Raw genomic sequence first — 12,199 nt, forward strand, 5'->3', positions numbered from 1 at the left:
CAATGGGGGGTCCGGGAGCCGGGAGAATGGGACTCTGTAGGGGGGTCCAGGTGAAGGTGGTTGGGGCTCAGCAGGGCGGGATCTGGGTAGGAGGGTGGGGCTCAGCAGGGCAATCTGGGTGCAGGGGGATAAGCGGGGGAGCCTCTGGGGGCTCAGTGCAGGGTTCCGGGTGCTGGGCTAGTGGGGCTTGGTGGGTTGGGGGTCTGGGGGCAGCTGGTTGGGACTCAGTGGGGTGGCGGTCCAGATGTATGTGTGGGGCTCATTGGGGTTGTCCAGGGACAAGAGGGTGGGGCTAGGCAGGGTGGGGATTCAAGTGTGGGGGTCTTAGTGGGGGATGGTCGGGGGGGGGTCCGGATGCATGGGGATGGGACTCGGCAGGGAGTGGGGAGTTTGGCTGTATGGAGGTTGGGCAGATGGGGGAGGCAGCTCCCCATACAGTAAGTGAATCCTTCCCTCACTGCTGGGGACCAACGGGAGCAAGAAGCGGAGTGTGTACGCAGAACTTCCTGCAGCCAGGGGAGGTACCCCAGAAGAGGTCTGCCCCGGCCCCAGGAGTGGCCTGTGCAGGGGAAAAGAAAGTCCCGTCCCCCACAGCCCAGCTGGGACTAACAGCTAGAGCCCAGGGTACGGTAGGAGCCAGAAGCCGGGGAGTCCCCAGCCCTGCCCCTCCCCAGCTCTGCAAGCAAGAAGGAAAGAGAGAGCCCGGCCCTGCCTTTTGCCTTCCAAAATAACTGAGGTCCTGACTTTGCCACCTATGCTCGTACTGGGTAAGTAGTCATCATATCTTCTCTCCTGTCAGGGAGATGAGATCTGTCTAGCTAAGGTCCTTACAGGCCCCCATTTCTATAGCCTCACAATCTTTTAATGCATTTAGCCTCACAACACCCTGTGATATAGGGAAATACTATCCCCATTTTACAGTTACTATGTGACTTGCCTAGCTTCACACAGGAAGTCTGTGGTGGAGCAGGGACTTGAACCCAGGTCTCCACTGGACCTTCCTGCCTATCTGTATAGCCTTGACATCTGACTTATTTCTGACACTTTCTAATGATTGTTCCAGGATGAAGGACTTGCAGTTAAAGATAAGGGAGGATGGAGAGGGAAAACTGAACTGAACCTGTCCTTTCCCCCCTTTCAGTAAATTTTGCGCATTCACAGTGCGGCAGTTGCTGTTGTCAGATCTCAGTAGTGACAGAGAGGTGGGAAGGAAGGAGAGAAAGATGTAAGCACATCAGTCTTGGCAGGGTTTTCCAGTTAGTGTGTATTTTTGGTGTGCTTTATATATAAAAATTCTTTCACTGCACAGGGATGGAAGTCTAACACCACCTCCTTTTTCCTCTATGGAAACTGTCCAAAAGCAAGAGCAGCACTTATGCTTCCTTATGTTGTTTCCCCTATTTAAGAGCAGAGGGGATATTTTGGTTTCTTAACATATCTGAAAAGGGCTGTTACTGCTGTTGTCTAGATTTCATGAGGGTGGGAGGTGATGAAGGTTTGTTAACTAAGTCCTGGATAGGGAGAGAAAAATGTTAACTGTGGCCCATTGTTGATGCTGGAATTACAAGACCAACTGTGGCCAGAATGGGTGCGTCAACCCTTCAGCTTTCCCAGTTCAAGCACTGCCTCACTATACCTAAAAAAATTGCGCCAAATGAAAAAAAAGTCTTTGAATAAAAAATAAGTACGAGAAACTTCAAGCCAAAAGGGGCTTTCTGTAATTGCTTCCTCCTTCATAGTTGCAGTGCATGCTAGCATGCTGATATGTGGTCTGTGTTTATATCACAGACATACAAACAAAAGACCGATTGAAGTAAGATTCTCTTTATGAATGACATACACACAATATTAGGACAGACTCTCATGAGGTGTGGAGTACTTTGAATCCAGTGCTGAGCTTCCTCCACTCCCACTTGCTTCATTGGGAGTTGGGCACCTCACAGAACTGAGCTTATGAGGAACAAACTATTTGCTTAATTTCTTCATGTTTCAGAACAAACTGCATGAAGGACTGCTATCTACTGCAGATACATTGTACACCACAAGAACTTTTAAAATCCTTTGGGGGTTTAACACATTATGCTTACACCCATATTTAATATTTTTGGTGTTGTTCTCCTTGGTTCTGATCTCTTAAGAGCAGCCCTAAAGGCTGCTGCATTTAGTGAGCAACTGATTTTTTTTAAAGGTACAAGTGTCAATTTACCACAATCCTAGGTTTTGGGACATCTTTTTAGTATTTATACACTTCTATTGTGGTCTATTAAAAGTAGTATCTTGGCATTGCCATTGTTATGCTCATGATCTAGGATATTAAGAACAACCCAAAGGCAGAGGACAAAAGGCACCCAGATATCTGGTGATGAACAGTAGCTGGCTTAACCAGTTCAAGTGTACCGTACTTCTTTAATGTCCTGAAATCTATCTGATAAGGGTAGTGCAAGGTGTCAATGAAACGCTCATGACTCACCGCTTAACAACATCTTGACTGAATTTTATTTGACTTTCATAGTGTATACAGTAACACAGCAAATCTAAATTGTTTGCAAAAGCATGCAGTTTTCAATGCAGTGATTACACTGAAATAATCACTGACTGTAAATGAAAGAAAACCCCCCAACATCAGCTTAATAATCATGATGCTTCTTGCTGACTGTGGGTGTCCCAGGCAGAGAGCCACAGTAGCAAGGGGTTACAGGGTAAGAAGTGATACAACTCTTTACTGGTCAGGATCGCACTCCAGAATGAGACATGATCTTGTTTCTATTTTCACAGTAGTTTGTAGCATTTTAGCAAGGGATCTCCCTTAACTTTATAAAACTGAATCCACAATCAAACAGACCCTTTGGGGCCAGATTGAGGTTGGCACCATGCAGGTGTGAAAAAGTACCCCTTTTGTAAAAAGTCCATGACATTTAATAGGGATGAGACCAAGGGACCATTACAGAAACTTAAGTAGGATCTATAGAAATTACTCAAAACATTTGTAGAAACAAATACAGAATTATATTCCCTCTATATGTTAAACTAAAACATCCTATAGAGTTCTACTCTTGTGTGTGTGAGGTGGGGGGAAGATTCTGTATTTAATTCTATAAGGTGGCAATTACATACTATAGCTGTGGTTCTCAACCAGGGATACATGTACCCCTGAGAGTAGGAAAAGGTCTTCCAGGGGGTACATCAACTCATCTAGATATTTGCCTTGTTTAACAGCAAGCTACATAAAATGCACTACTGAAGTCAGTACAAACTAAAATTTGATACAATGACTTGTTTATACTGCCCTATATACTATACATTGAAATGTAAGTACAATATTTATATTCCAATGGATTTATTTTATAATTATATGGTATAAATGAGAAAGTAAGCAATTTTTCAGTAACAGTGTGCTGTAACACTTCTGTATTTTGTGTCTGATTTTGAAAGCGAGTAATTTTTAAGTGAGGTGAAACTTGGGGGTACGCAAAACAAATCAGACTCCTGAAAGGGGTACAGTAGTCTGGAAAGGTTGAGAGCCACTGGTCTATAGGACTCTTCCATAATCCGGGGGAGGGTACCAAGAAGCTTCCTGTCCTACATTTCCCTCCTGTCTGGTACCAGCACAGCTGCATAGTATTCCTTCCAAGTGCCTTGGGCATCAGCTATCCTCAGCAAGCTGGCTGACTGACCAAGGAAGGGGGTTGCACACTACACCGTTATAAGTGGTAGCACAGCAGGCACACTCCCTCTATGCTGGCTGTTAGAGAGACATCATGCCTCTCCTGAAACACAACATTTCCTGATGGAGAAAACGTATCCAGTGTTCAATGATTCCACTGGGGTGCACCCACTCCATACTGTTCACAGTGAGGGGCAGTAATTAACTACTACTAAACTAGGACAGCAGCTCTAGATGGTAGACCTAGATCAGTGTTTCTCAATCTTTTTGACACCATGGACCGGACTAGCTGCCTTCCTAAACTGTTTCAGGGAGGTCTCAGTGACTGGCGCCAGTCCATAGACTGGTTGTTGAGAAACACTGCCCTACATGGTCGCTGCAGTGAGTGCTCTTACCTACACTTATCCAGGCTTTTTCAGCTTAAAGATGGAATCCTTTTAAATGGAGGTTTACTTCCTTAAGATGCACTGGAAAATCTCTCTCTCTCTCGCTCATCGAGCTATTGCTAAAACCTTATTTAACCAACTATGAAATATCTCCAGGCTGATAGTTGTAGGGGAGAGACCTCAATATTGATGTAAAATTATTATTAATTTTAGCATTAAACTTGCCTGTGCCTTTAGTGAAGCTTACAATATATTTATAATTACTTTCATACATATGATGCTTGGAGAAAAGTACCTGACATGCATATATTTTTGTTTATTAAACTATTTTAAATATTCAAGCTAACCAAAGAAATTTGGGGAGGCTTCCACCTTAGCTCCCAAGGACAAGCAAATGTCAAGGAAGATAAACATGGCTTTATGGATAAGAAGATTTTATTACCCTAAGAGTGTTTATGCAAATTCAGAAAAGCTGTGTTTTAAAATTTACCTTGCTTTAACTTTATATTATTTTCACTTGTGCTATATTTAAAAGATATGGTGATTACTGAAATTTGTGCTTTGTACAAAATATTTAAAAGCAGTTTAAACAATTATAATTCTAAGGAGCGTGGTTCCCGAAACAACAAACTATGTAAAATATTTATGTTTTCGGAAAATGAATGCAGCTTGGTATTGTCAGAACAATAAGCCCTCTTTAACTTTGGATTTATTGTTCTGACAACACTACCCTGCGTTCGTTTTCCTAAAACGTAAATGTTTTACATAGTTTGTTGTTTCATGAACCATTTATTTCCAAAGAAAAACCCTTCTTGTGTTTTAAAGCTTTAGAAAAAAACACGTGTAGTTAGAGAGATTTTATACTTTTGTTTGTTTCTTAAATGTTAAAATGGCAAACACTTCTGTGAAATGCATACGTTAGTAAATGCAAAGCTTCTAATATCACTGCTATATAAATGGTAAAAAACTTGATGTACCGACACGGAATCTAAGGACCTTGCTAAACTAATTACTAATGCAGGAAGTCATTTATGTACAGAAAAGGGAATTAATTAATTCTGGCAATGTACATGAAATCCCTCCCCCAACTCTGGAAGATAAGAATCATCTCTCCAAAAATTGTTATAAGAGTCAATTTTTTAATTATTAAAAAAAGACTTTGTAGGAGTTATTTAAATTTTTAAAAGACTGTTCTGAGAATTAAAACCTTGTATATAAGGAGTGTCTGGACTTTTTGAAAACAGAATTTAATTTCCTGTCAAAATCTAATAAAATTGAAAGAATATCGCAGAGAATGGATTCAATAAATGAAGTTAAAACTAACTTTAACAGTTATTTGACACTTTCCCACCATAAGAAGAACAAAGGCAATTAAAGAATGTTGCATATTCATTAGGCAGACTGCATACTCAGGAACTGAAGGTGTCACCTAAGCCAACTCCAAAAGCACAGAGCCAGTGAAAGGGTAACAGCAACCAACCCTGCATCTAAACAAGACAGAAAGAGGTGTGTTTTCCTATAATTTTATTAAAATAGGAAGAAGAAGTGTATAAAAAACTGAAGTGACCACCACAGGCACACCCCCAATGCTACCCTCCTTTGACACCAAACACTCCACAACTCATCCAGTCCATCTCTACCAGCAAGCTGCCACAGACAGATAAGAAAAACAGAGAATATTCAAGAAGAAACTAATTCAAGGAAAATCTCCAAGACTTGAACTTTGATGGTGAGAGGTTAACTAAGTCACAGCCAAGGGATTAGATTTAAACTCTTGTTATGATTTTTTGGGGATATGAAATTGCTGTTGTAACATAAAATACTAACAGTTTCTCCTGTTAATCACTTGCATGGTTAGACCATGTGTTCCTGGAGCAGAAACAGGGGCTAAACCTTGGTAAACTGAGAAATTTAGTGGAATTTAATTGGATTTAAGATTCTTAATATTTATAATTGGCCTGTCTCTTTTTCTTTCTTTAATAATAATATAACCATGATTAACAATTGTGATTATTTTCCTTGGTCTTTGTCATGGTGTCCACTGAGATATGTAAAAGAATCTCTGGGACTAAATAGTGGGAGCAGTAAGAGAAACAGTCAGTTAGAATTGACCTACCATTTCATGTTTCCTCTGGACTAAATATTTCTAGTAATATTTAAAAGAAAATTACATGGTGTCCAACAACTAAAATTAGCCCCTTTCTACCCCACATAGTGTTGATCAGAAAGATTTAGGCCTCGTCTACATGGTATGTCAATCCACACTGAAGAGGTGGAAATTCTAGTGCACACTAGCATGTTACACACTAACTGGTCTGCATGGATCCTGCTGGCATGCATTAAAAGTTCCCTCATGGGTGTAAATGTAGTCGCAATTCAAACAGCACTACGGAACTTTTAGTGCACACTAGCAGAATCCACAAAGCTCAAGAGCGCGAACTAGAATTTACACCCCTTGAGTACAAACTAAATCACCACGTAGACAAGCCCTTAGAATTATTCGATAAAAGCCTTCATTTCTTTCCAGTAGATTATTACAATTTCCTGGAGTTCTTGCTCAGTTTTTCTAAGATGCAGCAGATCACATTCTCCCAGGATCACTGCTCTCTTAGCATATTACTCTGATTTAAAAATCTTTACTTTAGCTCCCTGTAAGTTTTGCATGGACTATAAAATTATTTTACTTACATTTAAGGACCAGAATTGCTGCACTCCGGCATACTTAGCCTATCTTCTCTCCTGGTACATTCCTAGACATTTGTTATGATCTGAACTGGCAAGATTATTTAGCTTGTTTAGGTTATAATCTCATGTGAATAGGAACCTAACCATTTTGTAAATAACCCACTTGATTGTGGAACTTTCCTCCTTTTACTGCTTAGATCATTCAGTTTGTTTCAACATTTATGACCAGACTGAAGAAACCTATGACTGCTGATGCTTTTATCTATCCTGACATCCTCAATAATTTTACTGCTTTTAAGGGCTAAGTGATATTTTGTGAAAGACACTGTGTAAATATATTTTCTGTCTACTAAGTTAGGTTCTACTTAGGTTTGTACTTCTTACTCCAATTCTTGAGGTAACAGAAGTTCTCAATGGACTTCCATCGTTCTTTGAGTTGTCTATGTTGCTAACCCGATTTTCATTCTTAAAAGAGAATTTTAGTGAGCTGACATTGAATTGCATTGTGTTCATTACCAATTGCATTGTGTTCATTATCTGTCCTTGTAGATATTTCACTGTTTGTTTCATTAACATGGCCTCAAGAGTCTTCTGCTGAATAATGGAACGGCTTTTCCACTGCAGGCAAGCTTCACTGGGAACTATCCTATTGTGTAGTGTAATATGACTTTAGAAAGCTCCTGGATTATTAAATCCCTTTGTTTGCCTTTCTTTCTTCATATGGCTTGTCACTGATAATTGCCTTATTTTTATGTTTGTTCTTGTCTTAGCCAGTACAGCAGAATCATTTTATAATTTAGCAATAACTTTAGAACCACATGCACCTTTGAAAGAAATTGTGGGAAGCTTAGAGTTTTAGCAAATACCATAACTATACTTAAAAAGATAAAATAACATCATTGTATTTCTTTGGTACTGAACTTAAAGAAATACATGGTCAAGGAAAGCTTCACTTCTTCAGTTACTCAACTCTAGAAATACTTAGCCACAAAAACAATAAAGAAAAACACTGTTTAGACACAAGGAACAAAAATCAGATGTTGAAGTCAATGGAGTTGAGACTACTCGTACAACTCGTATGCACTGCATATATGCATCTACGTACATGATATTGAAAGCACAAACAATAAACCAGCCTACCAAGAAAAACAGGTGTGGTGTACACCTGGTCACATGAGTACCAGAAGTCTCAGTTCTACTCTCAGTTTACAGATGTGACCCCAGTGATTTCATGGGGCTTGAACAGTTATAATTGAAAACAGAATTTGACCCAAAGTGTAGAATGAACACAATCCCCCACAAAACAGATCACAGTTGATATCTGAATAGCTGAACCAATGGAAGACTTTGAACTTTGCCATCAGTTGGACAATGACACAAGGCAGACAGACACAAACAATGTAATGTTTCATCACATGAAGTACAAAATTGCGTTCTCTCAGAATGCCGGATGCCATCATGTGTACTATTTTGAAAACAAAACCATGCTATAAATGCAACGGAGGCACCAATGAATTAGAAAGACTGTCTAATGCTCACTCAACATTTGTTTAAAAAGTAACCAACTTATTGAGTCTTTTTTTGCCAATGACAAAGGGTACCAAATTGATATGCTTTAAGCTTCTTGCACAGTATTTGTAACTTTTATGTATTCAGAAGCCAGGTCCTGATTATGCTTGATGACTATTCTCAATTCATGGGATGGGACACTGAAGTTGTGTGCCCAACATGTAAAGAAAATCAGCCCAAATTTTCTGAAGAAGGAATCAACCACAGAGTACACAGAATGGGACCATGCATCTTTCCAGAGATCACAATGGAATGAATGCCAAGAGGCAGGTACCTGGTTAACAGAAGCATCTGTATTAGCCACAGGTGAAGGAGAGCGACAGGCAGGTGGAGAAGAAATCTCACTGTTGGTTCCCTCCTCCCCAGACTCCTCAGTGACAGGTGAGAGTAGTGTGTGACAGCGACCAGCAGTCATCTGTCACAGGAAATGCAACCCCAAAGGACAGGAAGAAGATCAGTCAATCATCTCAGTAAACATTTGCATTAGATGTAGACCAAAACAAGAAAATTAACACAATGTTGGAATTACCAAGACACAATTTAAGGATCGCTGCTTCCTCCAAGCCCCTTAGAGTTGCTATATTAACAGTTCAGGAAAGCAACAGGCAAGCAGTGGTATTTACTGCTAATATTTTGTTACTGAGATGTTGGCCATCTCCTGTATGCTAGGGAATTTTAAAAAGTTTCTACAGCCAACACATCAAAAATAAGTTAGAGGATAACACACACAATGCATTAGGAGAAGTTATTGAAAGCCACAGAGTAATGCTGCAGATAGCCAGAACTACTGCCCTCAACACTTTACCTTTCAGGCCTAGTTAAATGATGAAGGAAAGAATGTTGCAAAGCAGAATTGGATCCAGATAAAAAAAGCCACAATATACTACAGTAGTAACATCTCAGTTTTGCTTTTCTAAGGTTTTAATATAGGGACAAATCCTGAAGTCCTCACTCCATTTTTACTCAGTCCTTCTCAGACATAACTCCCACTGACATCAGTGGGGGTTATATTTGCACATGGACTGAGCAAAATAAAGTAGGAACTCCAGCGTGTATATATGTATTCAGCCTTTATAAATGCGAGTATATAGTAATAACAATGTCAATTACTGAAGCATATTTAATAAAAAAAATGTTCAAAAAAATCCGGGGTATAAAAACATGCTGTAGAATACATTTGACTCTGCATCCCCCCGCCCCTTTTGTCATTCAATTCAGTGCTTTTTCAATGTTTGTTGTGGTGCATTGAGAAAACAACTCAGCACACATCCTGAAAGGTAAGAGAGAGCCTTAAATATTATTTTCCTTTTAACAGACTGATTTCTGTTATCCTCATAAACAACTTCATTCCTTATCTGTTGGCTTAGAAAGCGGGGGTGACACAAATGCACTAATAAGAAGTTGTAGTTCATTCTACACCCACAACTCCCAAAGCATGTCAGTAAAGCAAAGCATACAATGTGTATTGTGGCAATTGGCTGTATGATGAACATTATGATACATTCATGATACCTAATGAACCTTAATGATACCGATTCAGTTCTTACCATAACCACAGAGGGATGAGCTGAGTGTGTTGGGAGGAGTTCTGAGTCCAGCTCCTCCATTCCTTCTGAAAGCCCTTCCACTTCTGTCACTGTCAACAGCATAGTGGCATGTTTGGCTTTCATTGTTAGCATCTTGCACTTGGAATTCAGAGAGGCTATTTGCTCCTGGTATCCTTTAATCTTCTGTGCCAGCTCCTGAGGAAACATTTTTTATTCAGTGGGTCACATGCAGGATATAAAGGCCACAAAACTAACTAATAGCAATTCAGCTTCTGTTAAGTGGCAGGCTACCTCTCCGAGGCCAGCCAATAAAAATCACAGCTCTGTGTCTCAAGCCGGGATACTAGCAACAGCACAAGCTGCAAGGCAGGATGTTGACTGTGGTAGAGAACAAGTCAGGCAGCATCTCACTGCACAGCTAAACCACAAAGGAGCAAGCTATGCAGTGAAACCGGAAAAGCACTGTGAAAGCCACATCTCTGTATGATACTGACAAAAGGGAAGAATATGTCACACTCACATACAATTCCTAATTTGCAGCAAATTCTATATGCTTTATCTTAAAGCAGAGGAAAGGGGAAGCTCTCTCTCTTTTTCTCCTGTTACTAAAACAGGATGAAAATCTCCAGATGGTGCATACCATGGAAATGAGGTCATGTGATGACGGGAACTTTAAAAAAAAATGCAACACTCAGCTCTCACCAGTCTGAACACAATGAGCAGCAGAAACAGATACACACAGTGGTTTAGTAAGGTAAATACATGCTGGATCACTCCTATTTATAACACACATGTGTTTGCATGGAGGTTGGAGTGGATATATTTTATCTTCTATGTGTAACTTCAGATATTTTTCCCTAATAATTTTTCTTATGCTTATGTCTTCACAGTCAAAATCCAAATTGGACAGTTATGTCCCTACATGAAAGTGAGTTCAGGAATTAGGCCGAAGACAGGATTGACCAAAAGCCATTGTTTTCTCATTGCTGTGCAGCAGTCTGTGTGAAATCAATCCAATTCTCAACACTGCTAAAACACACTATCACACCTGTGATGGCAGTGACAACAAAAGGACACACAACCGAATAGGCCTATAGACTGAATGATCCTTTCACACATAGGATTGCTCCTGCCCAACAGGGGCATGTCTAGTGTCGTCAGTCTACCAATTTTCAGAACACTAAATTCACATTAAAATATACCAAAAAGATCAGTGGGGGAAGATCACACTTCTGCTACAGATATTGTTTCTCTCTCCATGGAGATAGGAGCTGCTCTAGTCATAGGAAACTAGACAGCTGCCTAGGGTGGCAGATTCTGACTCATACAGCAGGGATGGCCAGCAGCATATTGATTTACATAGTGATAACTAAATATGCAGAGTTATTGCTGCTACACCAGCAACCACTATGTTTATTCTTTCAAATAGATTTGTATTTTATTTTAACATCTGTTTAGATTTTTTTCTAATGCTGGCTCCCAAATCAAGTAGACAGGTGAAATGGCTATTTATAAATGAGGCTATGATTTAGTCACGGCTATTTTTAGTAAAAGTCACGGACCTGTGACCTGTCCAGGACTTGTACTATAAATACCCCGACTAAATCTTAGGTGCTCTGGGTGGCTCTGGGGCACTGCAGGTGCTGGGGTGGGGGCTCTAGGGCACCATTCCTGCTGCTCTGGGGCCCGCCGCTGCTGCTCTGTGAGGGCAGGGAACGGCCTGGGGACCCGCTGCAGCTCTGGACCGCTTTTCCAGGGCACCACTGTTTCTCCGGAGGCCCCTGGAGCCAGCTGCCTGTGCCCACCTGAGCAGGGGCAGGTGCGACTGGCCACAGGGCCGCCCCAGCTGCTCAGGCGGCCCAGGGAGTCAGCCACACCGGCCACTGCTGAAGTCATGGAGGTCCCAGAAAGCCATGGAATCCATTACTTTTGTGACCTTCGTGACCTCTGTGAAAGACTCGCAGCCTTATTTATAAAGCTGGAGTCCCAGTACCTTTAATATTTCAGAACTATTAAACATAGTGGAAATCTATTCCCTTTACTTCTGGGGCTGCCCAGGAGATCCTTCTCTTCAGCACTACCTGCTCTGTGCATATGAGCAACAATTAAATATTGAACAGCTGCTGCAAAGCCTAACAGGCAAAATATTCAGTAATTAACATTTATTGAAAAAATGAAGTGGATAAGTTATGGCAGCCCCAGGGCAGTTTGGCTTTCGACTCTGCATGTTATGTAAAGTTTTATGAAACTACTTACTCAACATCTCAATGGAAAATTTCCAGATAGGTGAGATACAGAGTTATAAACCAACACATCCTATTACTTAGGGTGAGCACCTTTTTTGACCT

The 12,199-nt window shown here is 40.7% G+C and overlaps 1 protein-coding gene across 1 annotated transcript in view; it reads right to left on the minus strand.

Moving 5' to 3' along the window:
- The window catches only part of SYNE1 (spectrin repeat containing nuclear envelope protein 1), a 493,953-nt gene that overhangs the window by 152,762 nt on the left and 328,992 nt on the right, over positions 1-12,199 (minus strand). The window contains exons 91-92 of the mRNA XM_074948627.1: positions 9,852-10,046; positions 8,579-8,719 (exon numbers count right to left, since the gene is read on the minus strand). Of these exons, the coding sequence (XP_074804728.1) occupies positions 8,579-8,719; positions 9,852-10,046 (336 nt within the window). The remainder of the gene's footprint in view (positions 1-8,578; positions 8,720-9,851; positions 10,047-12,199) is intronic.

This window comes from Natator depressus, chromosome 3 (assembly GCF_965152275.1).
Source record: "Natator depressus isolate rNatDep1 chromosome 3, rNatDep2.hap1, whole genome shotgun sequence".
Taxonomy (NCBI): Eukaryota; Metazoa; Chordata; order Testudines; family Cheloniidae; genus Natator; species Natator depressus.